The following is a 20,154-nucleotide window of genomic DNA, read 5'->3' on the forward strand; positions in this document are numbered from 1 at the left end:
AACCAGGAAGTAACGACGACAGTTCGGTAGGCAGAGCCTCCGAACCACCGGCCGCCATCGCTACCGGTTCGGCCGAAACGGTCCAAACTGGGACCATTTCACCCCTGGTATTAATCCAATAGATAACCTATAAGATGGTGTCACCCTTTTAATGTAATATGATAGGAGTGACAGAATTTCTTATCTACACCATACTGGACATCGATGGCTATATTATATAAAAAAACCAGTAATGATTTTATTATGACTGGCTGTGAGAAGGAAATTGGTAAATGAATTTTACATAATAAGGCTGAAGTGGAACTTTAGTGTGGAAAGAAAAGATTGAATGTAGTATTACTTTGTGTTAGTATAAATTTGATTATTTTTTTTAGGATGTGCCAACATAGATAGACCTCCAGGACGATCTGTCCTTAATCTGACACTTCAGGTTTTCCACCATTGCTGTAATGGCGTCCATCCACTTTGCTGCAAGTCACCCTTCTTTCATTTTCTTTTCCTCCTCTTTAACCATCATTATAGATCTCTCAAGAAAGCTGAATCTTTTGTGTATGATATAGGAGGATGCTCTGGGGGATAGGACATTTTGGGACTTTCCCAGAAGCAAATGATTGAACTTCTCATCCAGATAAGGATGCTGCCAATTGTTATTTACTGAAAATTTAAAAATAATAATAATTGAACTGTCAATCACTTAATTATCAGGTTGGGTTAGCTTGCAAAGCTTGTACAATTTTATTAGAACATGTATAATATATTTGTGAAGCTAACTAGTAGCATTGCAGCAGTAAATAATGTATTCCTGGGTATCCCAAACATATGTGTCATAAAGTTTAAAATACAAAAATAGTAATTGATCTACTGTACATGACATTGAAGTCATTTCCAGGGGGACCGAAAGATAACAATGTAAGTGTCCAAATAGGATAGAGAAAAAGCTAAACTTAGTTTCATTTCACTTTCCATCACTGGAGGTTTTTAAGAAGAGATTGGACACCCATTTGTCTGAAATGATATAGGGCTCCTGCTTGACCAGGGGTTGGACTAGGAGATCCCTTCTGACTTTGTTATTCTGTTATTTTATCCATCACCAGTAGGGACAAACCAACTTTCCATCAACCTCAGCTCCAATGTTCAGCCCTTGCCAATTGAGAGTATAATTGCTGAGTTGTTGATGTGTGAAAAACTCCTCGGAAATCTTCACTGCAGTGGCTACTGCATTTCTGAGCACTTTTCTTGTCATGGAAATATAGAGATCTATAGAATTATAGAATCATTGGGATATTACAAATCATCTAGTCCAGCCCTCTGCCCAGTGTGGAAATACATTGAGTTGTTGTTGTTAGTTGTGAAGTCATGTCCGACCCATCGCGACCCCATGGACAACTTTCCTCTACCGTCCCCCGGAGTCCATTTAAACTCACGCTGAATGCTTCAGTGATTCCATCCAGCTACCTCATTCTCTGGCGTCCCCTTCTTCTTTTGCCCTCAATCTTTTCCAGCATTAGGCTCTTCTCCAGTGAGTCCTTCCTTCTCATTAGGTGGCCAAAGTATTTCAGTTTCATCTTCAGGATCTGGCCTTCTAAAGAGCAGTCAGGGTTGATCTCCTCTAGGACTGACTGCTTTGATCGCCTTGCAGTCCAAGGGACTCGCTTACTACATTGAGTAGAAAGTAGGAATATGGGATAATAATAATAACATTAAAATATTATACCATAACAATGTAACAACATAATTATATAATAATAAGGCAGTTGTTGAGACCTGGGCAGCATGGATGTATAATTTATAATTATGGTTGGTTGTAAAGTCAGCCAGATGTTTAGATTGGATTTGGCATTTTTGTTCACCTATTGAGTCAAAGGACCTGGAATAGGCAGGTATTATTTAATAATATCAAAGGTATTGTTACAGGATGCAAGCTGTTCCAAATGATGATGCCTTTTGCAATTAGCTGGTGGTAATTTTTATCAATGCCATGTTGTTGTTGTTGTTGATAGGTTTGTCCCAGAAGTGATAAGGGGAGCTTCCTGGTCTGAGCCTTGGGAGAGAGGTGAGCCTACTATTCTGCTGCAAACAATGGCAGGGTATCCTCTGGTCTCTCTGACATTATCACAAGTCATACCAGTGTGAGGATTTCCAAAGGCTCTCAGCAGTCTCACTGGAGAGACAGAAGGACACAAATGGGGAAAAACAGTAAATGCAGAAGTTTCTTGGGTTTTCTCACATCCTGCTGGGTTCTCCTCTATTTCTTTATGGGACTAACTGTTTGAAGCTCCTTTTCTCTCATGGTATGTGAGAGCAGTTTCAAGGGAGATCTTTATCTGCACCCCCTATTAAAGTTAATCTGATCCAGTAAAGAAATTACACTCTAATGCAAGATTAGTCTTGAGTACTCAAGCCCACTCAATGTAAACAACTTCTTCTCCTCCTTCACCTTCTCCCTTTTGCTTTCTGCCTTTTCCCCTTAACTATTAAGAAATCCTCCACATTTAAAAATAATAATAACACAATATAAGCCAACTAGAAGTGCAACCAGCAAAAGTCTCCTTGTCTGGGTGATCCAATGCAATGGAATATGAATCAATTCATAATAAGAATTATGCTTTATGCAATGAAGCTGAAAGTCTATGGAGAGTCTCAATATCTGGGTCATGGTTGCTCCAATGGTGATTTTTAAAAGGCAACTGGACTTTTGGGGTTTTTTTTTCCCTTGAAAATGTTTCACTTCTCATCCAGGAAACTTCTTGGATGAGAAGTGAAAAGTTTTCAAGGGGGAAAAAAAGTCCAGTTGTTTTTTGAAAAAGCACTTTGGGACAATGAAGCTAAAGGTTTCACCCAGTGGTGAAATCTAAAATTTGTTACTACCGGTTCTGTGGGCATGGCTTGGTGGGGGGGTAATGTGACTGGGTGGATGTGGCCAATTTTTTTTAACTTTTAAAACCATTTTTTCTACAACCTCTTCAGCGAAGAGGTTGTAAAAAAATGCTTTTTTAAAAAGCCTCTGCCGATCAGGCAACTCAGCTTGGATTGTCAGAGGCATTTAAAAGAAAAAATGCCTCTGATGATCACGTGGCTCAACTGGGCATGGGGGGGGCAGGGATTTTTGCTACCGGTCCTCCGAACCACCCGCCTCCATTGCTACTAGATTGGGCGATCTGGTCCGAACTGGGAGCATTTCACCCCTGGTTTCACCTGACATACTATAAGAATAATCAGATGTTTCGCAAGTGATTTGAAGCAACTTTTCTTCTAATGGTGATGTTATATTATACCGTCATACATCCGTGTGACTTTTTAAGGCAGTGCTAACCAAAACATGTTACTGAGATAAACCCAGACCTTCTCAGTCTCCATGCATGAATGCTTCAAGAAGGTAAAATATTAGCAGTCCAGTCATTTGATAGAAGGGCACTGTCCATTTGCCATCCCTCCTTTTTCTAAAAAGCTGGAACTGGCAGAATATAGGGAATCCATGTAAAAAGAGAGCAGAAGTTTGACCACACGGTTGTGCCCATTCTCTTGACTTTTTGGGACACCTCCAGACTCACCTGGTGACTGGGAATCGTATTCTAAATTTTTTTTTTGCTTTTAAACAAACAAAGTCACCAAGAAGACACTACTCTTACTTTGTGGCTAGGCTTTACATGCATATGTTTTTTAAGCAATTGAAAAACATCAAAATAATTTTACCTAATTAATGATGGCATATTCCAGCTATTAATTGGTCGTGGAGGAGTTTCACATGTATTTAAAAGCATAAATGAAAGCACTCTGCCCTTGGAAACTGTTAAGTGGCAACCATAAAAATGATACCTTAAAGGCTAAGCTCTTCCGGCTTTTTTTTTTTTTTTTGGCATCAGTTTCTGTCCTTCCTACTTCATAAAGCAGACTCTGATAACACTCGGCAGCCCTCTTCAGGTTTCGCATGAGAATTAATGCATTTCTAATCTATGCTTTTTCATTATTTTATTTATCCATTCATTTGAGGCATTTTTTTTGCACTACTGTTCTACGTATGAGCTCCTGAGATGTCGTAGCAAGAGTCATGGCTTGGAGCTGAAAAGTTTACAAGTCTTTTAAGTTGTTAAGGATTCTTTCTTGCCTTTTTTAGTCTTAAGTGCCAGCTTTCTACCTTTTACAATAACCATTCATCTCGTTCCTTTTAACAGCAGTCAGTCTGATGCTGAAAACATCAGCAGAAATTTCCAAAGATATTCCATTCTACTTGAAGTTAAGAGATAATCTGTATGGGTGCATGCCATCTTAATGTCCTTAAAAGTAAACAAAAATGAAGTTGCCTTCTGAAAATAGTATGTGGAGTGCAGAAATAGGAAAAAATTTTCCCACACAGCTTTAACTCTCTGTTTTCTCTTCTGCAGAAATACAAAAGTCTGCTTTATTTTCTACTCTATCAAACTTTGGCTGGGGATCAGTAGCTGCTATCCCTGGAAATGAAGGATCTTGCACAAGTAATTCATACTCTTATCTCCAGGTGTGCAGACTGAAGATAGCCCTTATTTAGCAACAACTGGGATCAGCAATTCAGTCATTAAGTGATACAGTCACTAAGTGAAACTTCCACTGTGCTTATGATCTTTCTTCAGTTTTCCTTTGCTTTGCAGATCTACAAAGGTCATAAATGTTAGGATCGGTTACTTTGTCATCACCACTGTAACTGAAGAGTCACTAAACGAAGCTGTTGCTAAACAAGGACTACTTATATTGCAAAAAAAAGACCAGTGGGAAGCTCCAATTGGTACTGACTATTACTGAAGCTCAATTATTGGCAGGGCTTAACCATCAGGAACACGTTACATTGATGTTCATGGGCTCCGTACTGATTACTAATATGATTTGGGTGCAATTCAAAATGCAGGTCTTGATATATAAATACTACATGATTTGGCTCTAAAATTACTCCAGGCCAGCCTTTTGCTGCCCAAACTGTCTTGTGTAGTACATATGATCAGGAAAGAAAATTCTGACAATCCCAGTTTTTAGGGTAGAATTTTCAATATTTAATTAATTTTAATAGTTTGAATAAAATAAAATATTATTTAGAAAACTTTAGACCATCTTAGTATTACTGTAGTCTTTTATTTCTGTATTTGTAAATTTTAATTTTAATTTATTTACCTATAACATTTATTTGCTGGCCATCTCATATCCAATGACGCTGGGTGACTTCTAATATAAAAACATTATAATCATCCATTCTAAAAAAACACAGCAAATAAAAACATTAACAGGTAAAATCATGTACAGTACACAAGATGGCAGAAAAGGAGGCTGGACACAGGTAGGTGGGAAGCTGGGGTTGAATTTTAATTGGTCAACCATTTTCAATATGTAGCTTCCCCATTGGGTCTCAAGCCATCTGGCAGAGCCAGGAGCTAATATATAATAAAATAGTTAGCTACCATAGCTAGATGATAGATAGATAGATAGATAGATAGATAGATAGATAGATAGATAGAAAGATAGATAGATAGATGATAGATAGATAGATAGATAGATAGATAGATAGGTACCGAAGCATCCAATTTTCCCAGCGCATAGTCCACAAATGGTTTGGTACCTGTACCCCGAGAACGTGGATTTTGGCGATCATGAGGATATATCCGAAGAACTAAATCTTCCTTTCTTATGTATAGCACAGGGTGAAATATTGTATATGTTGTTTGTAATGTTAGTAATTTAAAATATAAAATGTTAAAAAAAAAAATTAAAAAAAAAGATAGATAGATAGATAGATAGATAGATAGATAGATAGATAGATGATAGATAGATAGATAGATAAAAACTAGGAGCAAGTAATATATAACAGCAGTGGTCAGCACCGTATCAATTATAAAATAAGATTTTTATGATTATTTTTATATTTATTATGATTATTTTTATCTACCAATGGAGGTGAGAACTGCTCCATTCCTGATAAAAGTATATTTATTTTATATTGTTACTTATGCAGTTTATAAACCAGTAACTTATCTGACCCACCCAAAGTGTGCATGTTTAACAGAATTGGACTTTTTATAGGTTTGTTTACTTCCATTAAATTTTGTTGATTGCGAATCACTGTTATCTTTTTTTCTGAGTCAAAAGCTGGCCTGTTTGTGCCTTAATATCAATTACTTCAGTGTATTCATCAGCGTATTCTTCTGATTTTCCATCTCTTTCCTTCTAATTTATGTCAGAGAACAACCTTCTCATAAATGCTTTGCTGGGCTCTCAGACTGTAAATAAAGAAACATCAGAAGTTAAGTTATTTTGGAAGAGTCATTTTCGTTCCTCTTGGCGGTTCAGTTTGATGTCTTCCTTTAATGATTCTTAAGTCTTCATCTTTTGAACCTGGAGTTTCTTCTTCTTTCTTCTTACAATTATTAGATTATGATTATGACCTTCATATGAATGAAATGTAACTTCCATGTTTATGAAACTGATGAAAAGTGAGATAGAAATCCACTACACTTATATACATACATACAGTATATGACTTAAATTTGAAAAATCAAGTCAGTGGCGGCACTGGCATGATGCGCCACATGAAGTCTGGCTGTGAGCGGTCGCAGAAGTCAGATGGTGGTGCGACAGGTGTCGAGGAGTGGGAGGCCTGGCTACGGTTGTCCTAAGGTAAGCGGGAAAGATATCACCAAAAATAAGACCTGGTGCTTATTTTGGGGCCCAAAAGAAAACAAGACCAGGTCTTATTTTGGGGGAAACACAGTAGTTCTTTTTCTTATTCCTATTATTGCTAGTCAATCATTGTAGTTGCTATCAACTCATTGGCAAGACCTCAGCAGAGTTTCCCACAGAAGCCTTGGTGGCATGGCTTGATATAACTTGGCTTTTAGGCTCTTGAGCTCAACTCGACGCTCAAGACATTGTATGGTTTTGGGTAAGAAGCTTTATTGTCTACTAAAGAGCCACTTGGAATAATAGATTGCCCTCTATCAGTACAAAATTGTAGTCCCTTTTTATACATAAGTCCTTTCTTCCCCCCCTTCCCCATCCTCCCCATGGATTAAAGAAATTTGGCATGTGATTTTTAACCCTGAGGCTAGGCAACTGTTGATTTTTGACATAATTGATATCACTGCCCAGAGATTGTAACTTCAAATGGTCACTAAATATATTGTTGTAAGTTGAGGACTACTTGTACAATACTCCAAGTGAAGTCTAATCCTTTTGGTTGGTTTTGGTATCATGCAGGGAGCCATGGCAATGACTTTGGAAAAAATATTCAGAGACTACTGCACAACATGTGCAAAAAATGCTTTGAGGCCAGGAAACAGAGAAAGGAAGAAAAGATTCAGATTGCCCCTTCCCTGATGCCCTGAAATATTAGAGAGGAAAGAGAAAATTTAGTCAGTCTTGTAAGATTGTCTTACAATAGCCTATCTCAATAAAATGTAATTATCTTTTTCTTCAGAGCTTTAGGGTCTGTTTGTTTTTTGAGACAGGCCTACAGTTTTTTGTGATTACCTTGAAGATTCTCTGATTAGCTGCTACTTTTTCCATTTCCCACATTTGTAAACATAATTATACGATTGAAATTTGAAAAAAAATCACCAACTATCATGAGAACTTTAATCATAATGCAGAAGTCTTACAAAATTGCCAGTAGACAGAAATCTCAGGAGGCATAAGTCTTGTCGGAATGACTGAAGTCTGAGATTTAGCCATTTTATAGATTTCAACTAATTGTTTTATGACTTGGATTTTTAGTGCCCTGGCTATGATAGTCATAGTCAGTAAGCCATTGTAGAAATTGAAAGCCTTTGTTTATGTTTTACATTTATCTAAATGTATATGCATCGTTAATTATGTTGTGGTTTGGAAATTGCATTAGAAGGGCTTTCTTGAAAGCCTTTTTGGAAATGTGTTAAAATAAAGATGCCAAGCAATAGTGAGAATGAATGCTCATAAAATTAATTTACATATGTGTTTGCCACCTAGCCAATCAAATCCTTCTACCACTCCTTTAAAACCTCATCAAGCAGCAAAAACAGAATTGTAGATTACAATGATTGCCAAAGTAAAAGAAAAGTTCATTATAAGATGGTTAGCAGCATAGTTCAAAATAATTAACTACTAATTATTAAGGAAGTTGGGATGACTAAAACAGCTAAGTACATCCAAGATCACTTAAGGACCTCCTGCAGGTTGATTGCTGTCTTGTTAAAGAAAACATTATTCTTCTACCCTGCTAAACATTTCTAACATCCACACTTCAGCTGAATGCCCAACCATGGTGAAGGCTCTTAGGGATTCTTTTTCCAGCATCTTATGTAAGCATGAACAATTCATCAACTTAACATGGAGATTTAGTTAAACTTTAACTCTGCCCATGGGGTACTGACATGCTGAAGCACACTCATCAACAGACTTTATTTAATGTTTCTGATATGCTCAAAGATCTCAATGCAGTTTAAAAAAAACAAAAAAAAATTAAAATGTAGGTTCTTTTTTTTTTTTAAAAATAAGACCAGTGATGGGTTGCTCCCAGTTCTGTCCGGTTCTTGCGAACTGGTAGTAAAAGCAGCGGAAGGCTCCGCCCACCCACCCGGATGTCATAATGGAGGATCTGCGCATGTGCAGAAGCGCGTGCGAGCAAAGTGAGCATGTGGGCTTGCTCCCGTTGCGAATCAGTAGTAAAGGTAAGTAGAACCCACCCTTGAATAAGACTAATGGTATCATAACAATTCTTATTTATTTATTTATTTATTTATTTATTTATTTATTTATTTATTTATTATATTTCTATACCGCCTTTCTCCCGTAGGACTCAAGACGGTGTACAGTCAAGAAAAATATAGATACACAAACATCATAAAATTGCTAATTAAAATTATTATTATAACATAGTTTGGCCCAATTAAATAGAACCTAAAATTAGATAACATTTAAAAACATTCACATAAACAAAATAGATCATGATTTCATTCTCTTCCATAGTTTGTGTTGTTGCCTCAATATTGAACAAGATATCTGGGTCCTTTGTTTAAAAGAGTGCAGAGAAAAGGGCTTGCCAGTGAAATCCCATTTTATTGATTTGATTTTGATCCTGCCTTTATTATTTTTATAAATAACTCAAGGTGGTGAACATACATAATACTTAATCTTTTCATTTTATTTTTGTAATAATCATGATCCATGTCTCTTTTATCAAGGGGCCCACATTCTAAATTCAAAGAAAGGGGAGAAAAATAGAAGCTGAAGTAAAAAGAGAGAAAAAATGGATACAAGGTCTTCCATCTTTGTTCACTTGGCCATACATACATTAGTCAACTGACCATATTATTAGTTGGCTTTGAAATGGCTTTCATTATTTCACATTATTACCAGAGGTGGAACTTGAATAGATGTTTTCTCAACTACATTGTTGTCTTGAAATAACAACATTTCAGAATTGCATTTTCAGAAAAATCGCTGAATCTCCATGGTTAGCAACCTGAAAAGACTTTTGAAGGTTACTCTTAATCGATAGGCATTATGTGATTATTGTACCTCTCTTTTCGTATTTTTTACCTTTTTGGTAAAAAGGAAAAAGAAGAACCAATGCAATGAAAAAACAAGGAAGGCTTATAAGTGAAGGACAATCATCATCACCCTGTGAAATGTATAGTTTGCACAACAATATTACCTGAAGCGTTTTGTGTCAATCCAGTTGCTTGTTTTCTTGATCTTAATTATCTCAGGGTTTGAAGAGAAAGGGACTTTCCTCTTGCTAAGTACTCATCACCTATCCTTGAGTTGGAAGAGAACTAGCAGGAACTTTATTTTTTCCATTGTTGATCCCTATCCTCTTATTTTTCCTCAGAAGTCATGGAGGACAAAGGCTAAGAGATCTGATACATCGTCAGGCTACACTTGGTCTCTCATGATGTAAAATATCACTTTCATATCAATTGAGTAGTAATTTAGAACAATGTAAGCCCCTCATGTGTTGGCTGAGGCCAAAGTTAAGGCTAATCTGTGGCAACATGACAGAAAAAAAAAAAAAAAGGAAAGATGCCAGGGCATATTCTCCATGCTGCTAAACCAATGTTTTTTTTTCTTCAATCTATGAAATTGGTACATGTTGGTACACTAAGGACAGCCTGCACAAACTACCCTTATACCTCAGCAACACCTTGGCAGAATGCCCACAAGTGAATGTGGGTAGTAGTGTCAAGGCAGTAATGGGTGGGTTCCAACTATCTGTTTCTCTCCCTTCCTGTGTTACCACCAGGCATGCTACTGAATGCAAGAGAAGGGTGGTTGGACCTACTCCCAAGTGGGGCTGATAATCATTGGCTGCTTTTTTTTTTTTAAAAGGCTCCCATCAGCTAGACCCGTGATGGCAAACCTGTGCCATGCATGCCACAGGTGGCAAGCAGAGCCCTCTGCAGGCACGCAAGCTGCCACCCCAGCTCAGCTCTGCTGCGCATGCACGTGCACCTCCCACTGGCCAGCTGATTTTTGGGTCTCTGCCACGCATATGCTGGAGGCGGAGGGCATGTGGGAGATGTGTGCGCATGTGCGGGGGTCACACATGGGGGTTGTGCTTGCATGCATGGAGGTGGAGTGCACATGGGGAGTCACGTGCATGTGCGGGGGTTGCACACATGTGGGGGGGCAGGGCACATGTGGGGGGTCACACACACATGTGCAGGAGGTTGGGGTGCACCTGGGGGGGGTCATACACACATTGCATTATGGGTGTGCATGTGCGCCCTTTCGGCACTCGGTGCCAAAAAGGTTAGCCATCACTGAACTAGAATATATTAAAAGGCCATTCCATGATTTTCGGCCCTGTAGGCCAGTCCTTCAGGATCTTTCTATACTACTGAGCCTTAGTGAATTTGGTCAGTTTCACATTTTCTCTCCCCTTTTTATCTCTGCAAATGAAGACGGAGTGAAATGAATCAGACAAATGCTTGGATTTATATTACTACTTGGGTAAGCCAGGAGCATGAACTCATAAAATAAATTCCGAAGTGCAAAACTAAGAAAGCAGAGAGTCCTTTAAAAGGGGCTGGGTGGGGAGTGAAGTTGGAAGGATCTTTCTTTTCAGAAAAAAAAAAAAAAGGGACTCAAGTAGCAGAATTAGGAGGCGGCCAACCTTTTCTCCTTGCAGAAAGTGCATGCTGCTACAATAAGGGATAATAAAATTGTCCAGGCAATACAGAGCACTCATTTAAAGCAAATGTTCCTTTGACTTCTGAACAGTTTATGATTTCAAACCCTGCCATGATGTGACCCTTCCAGGACCTGGGACAGCTGGCAGCAGAATTTGTAAGATTGATCTAGTTACAATCTTATACATACAGCTATCTGCATGTAACACATTTACATATCACAGATTTTATATTGGACATTGAATTTAATATCACTTGCAAGTATAATTTTACTTGCAGCAGTGGCAATAAACACAGCAGCAGAGAGAGCAGGACTTGCCTCCGAGGACTGAGTTTAACAGTGGGCCCAGGACTAGTTTCTCCATGCTAGAAGTGCTTATCAATTGCTGGGGCAGTTCAATGCATTTCTCTTTTTTTGAGCCTTATTGTACCCTGCAGATGCATGAGGACATTGGCTGATTCTATACTTTGGAATACGTTCCATGTATATATGTCAATTCATCATACGTAAACACAATATGCATTGAACTCTCCCAATGATGGGCTAGTCAATTTTAAGGCTTTACAGAGTGAGAATAGAATAGAATAGAATAGAATAGAATAACAGAATCGGAAGGGACCTTGGAGTCTTCTAGTCCAACTGCCTGCTCAGGCAGGAAACCCTACACCACTTCAGACAAATGGTTGCCCAATCTCTTCTTAAAACTTCCAGTGTTGCAGCATTCACAACTTCTGGAGGCAAGTTGTTCCACTGATTGATTGTTCTAACTAAGTGTAATATATGGGTTCTCCAATTTCCAGCCAGATGGTTGACCAGTTGAGCAACACATATAAAAAAGAAGAAAGTCTTCATTGCACCTAAATAGCAGTGTGAAACCAGGTGTGAGTCCAACAACTACCAAAGGGATGATTCTACAGCTGACTTCACAGACTACACACAGGGCATTAAATAAAAAAGAATCTCTGCAAATGACTGATAGGTCAAGCAACAGCAAATATTTCCAGCTTTGTCTTTAGTAAATGGTTAGAATTAGACCATGTCAAAATGGTTTGAAAGAGAATAAATGGTTTTTGTCTGTTGCATCCAAAGTCTGATAATGAAAGTTGTGTAAATCAAGAGTTTACTACTAGACTATGGCATTCTAACAGAAATGAATTGCAGTGAACTCCGACACCCTTTATTAACATGGATCCACAGAAGTTGAGGCTTTTTTGTAACAGGACCAGATTTAACAAGCAAACATTTAAATGGAGTTCCTTTTCCTGATATTGCTCCTGGTCACAAGAGCCTCTTGCATTCCATACAAGTAACTCTCAAAGTATTCTATACAGCTGAGAACCGGGTGATTCTAATGAGCTGCGCGGGTGATTATGGGCGCAGCTCGTTACGCCCATGTAACACCTCTCCTACGTGAGCTGCACTGGCTCCCGGTGGTCTTCCGGGTGCGATTCAAGGTGTTAGTTATCACCTTTAAAGCTCTCCATGGCTTAGGACCTGGGTACCTACGAGACCGTCTTTTGCCACCAATAGCCTCCCACCGACCAGTTCGTTCTCACAGGGAGGGACTACTCAGGGTACCATCAGTCAAATTATGCCAACTGGCAACTCCCAGGGGGAGGGCCTTCTCTGTGAGGGCTCCAATCCTTTGGAATGAACTGCCCCCGGAGATACGAAATATCCCTGATCTCCGTGCTTTCCACCGTGCCATCAAGACCCTGATGTTCCAACAGGCGGGGCTAAACATATGAACATGTGAATGATTTTTTTAAATGTTATCTAATTCTGGGTTTTATTTAATTGACCAAACTAAGTAATAATTTTAATTAGCAATTTTATGATGTTTGTGTGTCTATATTTTTCTTGACTGTACACCGCCTTGAGTCCTAGGGGAGAAAGGCGGTATAGAAATATAATAAATAAATAAATAAATAAACCAAAATTCACATACAAACCTCTATTGAAATTTATTATTTTGTCACCTCAGGGGAGGTGCTTTTGGGACCTTTTTGGTCCCAAAAGCAGTGGAAGTAGTCTGAGAAATGGATTTCAACTTTTGGAAAGCGAGAGAATAGTTGAATTGTAAACTTTGAGTTTCCCAACATAGCTCAGAATATGCCCCGGCTGTTTTATTTATTTTAAATTTTGAATCCAACTTTATTTTAACGACTAGATGGGCTGAATTACTTTCAGTAATTAGAGACCAGCCCTTTTTTAAGAAGCATACTTATTCACCCAGAATAAAGACCGAGGTAAGTCAAGAGTAGTGGGAAGTTACAGAGGATGTTTGAGGACTTTCTTCACCTCCCATATCTTCTGGTTAAGTACATTTTATGACTGGCAACACTCACAATGGTAACCAGTAGGTGACTGGGCAATTGAAATACTATCATCATAGCATATTTTTGAAATGCTACAGACAGTTAAGTTGGGGAACACTAGTAGAATTATTCGCTTCACCTGAGTAGAAAGCAGTATAGACGAAGGTCTGAAATTAACCTGATATCTGTGAGAGGCAAATTCTGCTATGTATGGTTCTTCTAACAAACTATTGACTTGTCTTGCTGATAACATTCACCTTCAGACTGGAGGAAAACACAACAAAAACAGCTATCATTCACTGACACTAACCCAAAAAGACTTAGTTGAGGATATAAAAGTAACAGGAATATTGGAGAAAAATGACCATGTAATGCTGGAATTCTTGACTTTTAAGGGGAATTCTTAACTTTTAAGGGGAACTAAGTTGGAGTGTGATTGAATTAGATTTTTTTTTCTTTCAAAAGAGCAATGACAGGAGATTCCATGACAGGAGAATGGGAAAAGGAACTTAAGGTACAGTAAATACTAAAGCAACAATTACAAAGAACTTCAAAGGATGGGTGGGTACTGGGGTTTTTAGCAATGTATATCATTGAAACTCCCCTTTCCATCATTCTAGAGTGCAAAACAGTGAATATTTTATTTAATTTTTATTTATAAAATTTATTGGCCATCCATCTTACCACAGAGTAACTCTGGATGATTTATAACCATATAAAAATATTTATACATACTAAAAAAAATAAAACAAGCCAAATGCTATGATCTAATAAAAGATGGGGAGGGTGGGGACAGAATGTATGGAGGTGAGATTTTTTGTCACCTCCATTGTGATGTTCCCACATTGGAGCCCCAAGCTAGTTGGCCCAGGCAGGTCTTTAGGCTCTTAAGAAAGATCAGAAGGATTGGAGCCAACCTTACTCCAGGGGACAAGATGTTCCAGAGGACAGGTACAACATCAGAAAGGCCCCTCTCCTGGATTCCACCCGCTGGAATAATCAGGGGCCTGCAGCATGCCTCTTCTGCTGGCAAGGATGGGACAGGCCTATCCCAGTGGGATGGGATGGTCCCTCAAGTAGCCTGGACATGTCATGAAGGGCTTTAAAGATTACTACTAACACCTTGAATTGCACTGGCAGCCAATGTAGTGCGCGGAGCAATGGTGTTACATGGCCCATTCTTTGGGCCCCAAGAACTGTCCGCGTTGCTGCACATTGCACCAGCTGCAGCTTCTGAATGCTTTTCAGGGCTAGAGTGCATTACAATAGTCTAACTGTGAGATGACTAGGGCCTGAATGACTTGATTTATTTTCAATTACAGGAGAGCAGATTCCAAGTTAATGTAGTAATAATTCAACAATAAAATTAGCCAAGAGATGAAAGTTGGGTCTCACTGGATATGTTCAAGTAGAAATTTGGGTAGCTATCTGGTAACACTTTACTGAACATTTGACTGGAGGACCAGACAAAATTCCCAGGATTTCTTATTCTATTGTTATAATGAATCTATCTGCTCTAGAGTATTTGAAAGCAGGTTATTATTAATTCACTAGGCAACATTTAGTGCTGCTTGTCCACAACCAGAATGGTAGAAAGAAAAGGAATGGACTTCTCCTTCACCTTGCAGTGCCACCCCACAAATCTGCACCAGATGGTTAGTGATTTGCTTCAGTGCAGTTTGAAGCAAGGGACAAAAATAGTTACGACTGCTGTAGAAACTAGACTGCTCTAGTTTGGCACAGTCAGCACAAAAATAGCTATTAATGTTTTAACTGAATGCATACACGCTAATAGTAACAATTTGGGACAATGCAACAGATACAGAGGTTGGGACAAAATACACAACTGGGGATCAGAAACAATATATAAAAGACCATGGGAATGGATCTTTAGCAGTCTTTCCTTCCTGTTTTTTCCCATCGATAGCCAGAAAACAGAAATGCACTGTATGTATTACAATCTATTCGGATTCTGTCCTATGTTTTTTCCTATCGGCCTCAAAAAAGTAGAAAAGTGGCAGGAAGTAGACCAATTCCAGACAATTATTTATCTATCTAAAGAAATACCTGTCTTCTTTTGACAATAGCGATGAGATTCTCACTACCAGGCACTATATTCGTTAAAACTGCTGGCATCTCCAAGGTGAACAGCTCACTTTGAAAATGGCAGTTGCTGCGGAGTAATGAAATTCATTTTCTGTCTCAACCCTATACACACGGGCCTTGAGTTTGACTCCCTCTGCTATAGATGCACCACAGCTTTCAAAAATCTTGGAATACCGGGGAACTACCTGAGGACTGGAAAAGAGCTGATGTGGTTCTCATCTTCAAAAAAAGAAAAAGAAAAATAGACCCAGGAAACTACAGACCAATCAGCCTAACATCAATACCTGGGAAGATACTGGAAAAGATAATAAAAAAACAGATCTGCCAACACCTAGAAACGAGTAAAGTAGTAACTAGCAGTCAGCACAGGTTTGTTAAAAACAGATCATGCCAAACCAATCTTATTTCATTCTTCAACATAGTGACTAAATTAGTAGACCAGCAAAATACTGTGGACATAATATACTTAGACTTCAGCAAGGCATTTGACAAAGCAGACCACAACCTACTTCTTTGTAAGCTAGAAAAAAGTGGGATAGCTAGCTTCACCACTGGCTGACAAACCATTCTCAACAAATAGTCCTTAATGGGTCTAAGTCTACATGGAGAGAAGTAAGCAGTGGGTGCCACAAGATTCCGCCTTAGGCCCAGTACTCTTCAATATCTTCATAAACGACTTAGATGAGGGAATAGAAGGGGAACTCACCAAATTTGCAGATGATACTAAGCTGGCAGGAATAGATAACACCCTAGAAGATAGGCTCAAGATCCAGATGGATCTTGACAGACTTGAACACTGGACCCTATCTAACAAAATGAAATTCAATGTAGAGAAAAGTCTTACATTTAGATAAGAAAAATCAAAAGTAGACATATAAACTGGGGGAAACCAGGCTTAATAGCAGTGACTGTGAGGGATCTTGGAGTCTTAGTGGACAGTCAGCTAAACATGAACCAGCAGTGTGCAGAGGCAGCTAAAAAAGCCAATGCAATCCTAAATTGCATTAACAGAGGGATACAATCAAGATCAAGTGAGGTACTAATACCACTCTATAAAGCCCTAGAAAGACCACACCTAGAGTACTGCATCCAGTTTTGGTCACCACACTATAAAAAAAGATGTTGAGACTCTAGAAAAAGTGCAGAAAGTAACCAGGATGATTAGGGGACTGGAGACTAAAACATATGAAGAATGGTTACATGAACTGGGTATGGCTAGTCTAGCGAAGAGAAGGACCAGAGAAAACACGACAGCTGTCTTCCAATACTTGAGGGGCTGCCACAGAGACGAGGGGGTTAAACTGTTTTCCAAAGCACCTGAAGGCCAGACAAGGAATAATGGATGGAAACTGGCCAAGGAGAGATTCAACCTAGAAATGAGGAGGAACTTTTCAACAGTGAGAATAATAAACCAATGGAACAGCTTGTTTTCACAAGTGGTGGGAGCTTCATCACTTGAGACTTTCAAGAAAAGATTGGACTGTCATTTGTCAGAAATGGAGTAGGCTCTCCTGCTTGAGCAGTGGTTTGGACTAGATGACCTATAAGGTCCCTTCCAACTCTGTTAATCTGTTAAAGATGAAGTAGTCTCTGCCAAAATATTATGAATCACAATATAATTCTAAATAAAAAAATGAGTTCCACACAAGATGGGAAACTAAAAAAATCAGGAGGCAATCTTCCCTGTTTAAAATGGTTGCAGGTTAGCCTTATTTCATTGAAAATTATTCATTAGGAAAGTCACACTTCAGATATGACTTGAAGAAGTCCTTTCTTGGTTTCTGTTGAGAATGCCATAGCTTTGTTATTGAATTAAATTAATTCATAATTCTATAATGAAATATAGGAGCACAGAGGCCGTTGTCCACAATGGAATAAGAAATTGAATGCTTGTTTAGTTTGGGTTCCATAGCAAATTGTGCCGATACATGTTATATGTCCTCTCAAAATCACTGGTTGATGTCAGCAAGATGCTTTATAGCACATTATAGAACTCAAAATAGCAAGGTTTATTATTTATGAGATTTCCCGGTATTATGAATTCTAATAGTAGAGAGATAATGTGGAATTCATTTTTATATTCCAGGGTATTCGAGAATTTTACAAAATTGCAACTCCAATCTTTTGCTTTCAAGGATGGCAAAATAAAAGGAGGTGATTCAACAGGAACTTTTAATATTTAAAAGTTCCACCAGAGAGGTGGTGTATTGATGTTTGTCCTCAAGACAAAAACCCATCAGCTGCAACTGACATCCTGGAAGCTGAAGAAAATTAACATCTGCTCAACATGGCTCCACTTTGTTGTCATTACCATCTTTATTTCTAGAGCTCATCATCAACTACTAAAATTGCTGATGTTTGAAGACTTCAAATTTGTGTGAAAATTTTTTTTAAAAAAAGAAAATTATTGGGAACACAAGTAAGACACCATACAACAAGGTTATACTAAAAGAATAAAGATTTTTATTAAGCATTGTAAGTTGCATTCAATAGCCTTCAAATACACCACACCACAATCCATCTACAACCAATCAAACCCAACAGTAGTTCATTCTTGCACAATCCATGAGTTGGGGCAGAACTCCCTTCAACTTACATTAAGATACCTACTTAGCTCTTGCGGGCAGGGAATAGGGAATTACACCTCATTTCTGATCACTAATGTGTGATGAAGAGCATCAGGAGAATTATATGAAAACGAATATAAAGAAATGATTCTGATTCTGAAGTACATTAAGTTTGGAAACACTAACAAAAACATCAAAATGATACAGGTATATTTGCTTATACTAAATTCTTGATGGGAAAGTTCTCAAGAACAAGCCATTTGTTTCCTGCTACAGAAGGGGGGTATTTCTTGAAGATCAAAGCTTTTTTTGTGTTTTTCCACAGAATTTCATATTTGCTAATATGAAGGCATAAAACAGCAACAGAGAACAATAATGCATACAGCAATGAGTACACCAGGGTAACGTTGATATTCAAAACGGCTAGATAATTTTTTTTTTGTTTTAGAATAAATGCAACAGAGGTCAATAATCACAAAATTTTAAGGTTAGAGCAAGATCAGTCAATGACTAAACATAGTTAACATCTTTTATAGGACTATTACTGATTATTAGCTTTTTTTTTTGTTTTGCAAATGGGCACAGTACTTGTAAGAATGGAAGAAAGGACAAGAACATGCATAATATTAACTACACACTTTAAAATTATGAACCATGCAGAAGTTTAGCTCAAATAGTAGTACTAATGGTCTACGTCTGATTCAAAAACCACATAGTTCATTGATCACGGATGCATGGTATTAGTCACAAAAAGTATCAGAACACATTGTGTTTCTTTTGAAAAGGTCATTTGCATCTTCTATGATTTTCAAGTTAAATCCATTTTAACTTGCTTGTAAAGTATTATGATGTATATTTAAAATCAGCAGAACTCCAATATTACTCTATAATTTTTTTTTATTTTGATAGTTTGCACATTTTAAACATAAAAAGAAACCACATCAACGGTGATGAAATTTAAGAAAAGAAAGAACTGTGGTTGTGCCTTTCCCCCCCATAATCATGAAATCAAAGCCTTAAGGAAAGCTTTGTGACACAGTAATGCAAAATCAAATATAATGGCATACATATGGTGCCAAGTACTAAAAATTATATTTTAAGCTATATATACTGAAAGACTGCCAAAATTTGTTTTTCTTTTCCTTTTTAATATATTTCAAGAAACAAAAACTACAAGCTTTTGTCATAACCAGTTTAAACTTTGTGTATACATCATTTTAAGTGCGGGAGTCAAATGCTCTTCATTCTCTTTCATTTTTATTGTATTGTAGCATTTTGACTACAACTGGTTAAAACTAAAAATGTGTTCTTTAAATCTCTGACATCCAAGAGGGATCCGAATTTCCAAGTCCTCATTTTTCTCTTACGGAAAGGAAAAAATGTACGTAACTGTAGGCTCTCTTTCTTTCCAGATATTCCTAATCCTGACCCTTCCAACATCCTTCACCCTCTATAAAAAATAAGTTTACTCTTCTTTTTTTAAGACAGTAGCCTCAAGAGCATCGTCTTTATGGCAAACACTGTCTGCATTTAGTGCATTTAAGTGAGGATTTGTATTGCACATTTTAGAGTCATTACTCAAGGCACTTTCAGACTGGTTGGAAGCCCTGACATCTGCTGTACTCCCATTCATATGGGAAGCTGGTTTCTCCTCATTCATTATGCCGTTTTCAGCCAGGGATCCTTCTGAAGACACAATAGAGGACTTTCCTTCCTCTGATTTTGATTTAAGTTCTTTGGCCACTTCCTCTGCTGAAGCAGCATAAGGAGGTTTGCCCTGTTTTTAAACATAAAAATAAAATAATAATAAGAAAGAAATAATGAAATTAGTTATTAACACAACTGAAAGAGTTACCAGGAATTTAGGAAAATTACTGAAATTCAGCATTTCTTGAGATTTTTGTTACACAGAATATGATGCCTGTGATACTAAAAGCACTTTCCAGTCTGGGAAATATTGTTAGTAACTCACATTTTCTAGCTAGCTATTTGCAATCCACATAGTCAGGGGTATTAACTGGCTTAATATCTGATAA

The 20,154-nt window shown here is 37.9% G+C and overlaps 1 protein-coding gene across 1 annotated transcript in view; it reads right to left on the reverse strand.

Annotated features, from left to right (window-relative positions):
• Positions 1 to 17,991: 17,991 nt before the first annotated feature.
• FAM120A (family with sequence similarity 120 member A) overlaps positions 17,992 to 20,154 on the reverse strand; it is a 68,402-nt gene continuing 66,239 nt past the window's right edge. The window contains exon 18 of the mRNA XM_034437521.3: positions 17,992 to 19,895. Coding sequence (XP_034293412.1) covers positions 19,584 to 19,895 — 312 coding nt within the window. The 3' untranslated portion in view covers positions 17,992 to 19,583. The remainder of the gene's footprint in view (positions 19,896 to 20,154) is intronic.

The sequence above is a fragment of the Pantherophis guttatus genome, chromosome 2 (assembly GCF_059756535.1).
Source record: "Pantherophis guttatus breed Tessera chromosome 2, ASM5975653v1, whole genome shotgun sequence".
Classification (NCBI taxonomy): domain Eukaryota; kingdom Metazoa; phylum Chordata; class Lepidosauria; order Squamata; family Colubridae; genus Pantherophis; species Pantherophis guttatus.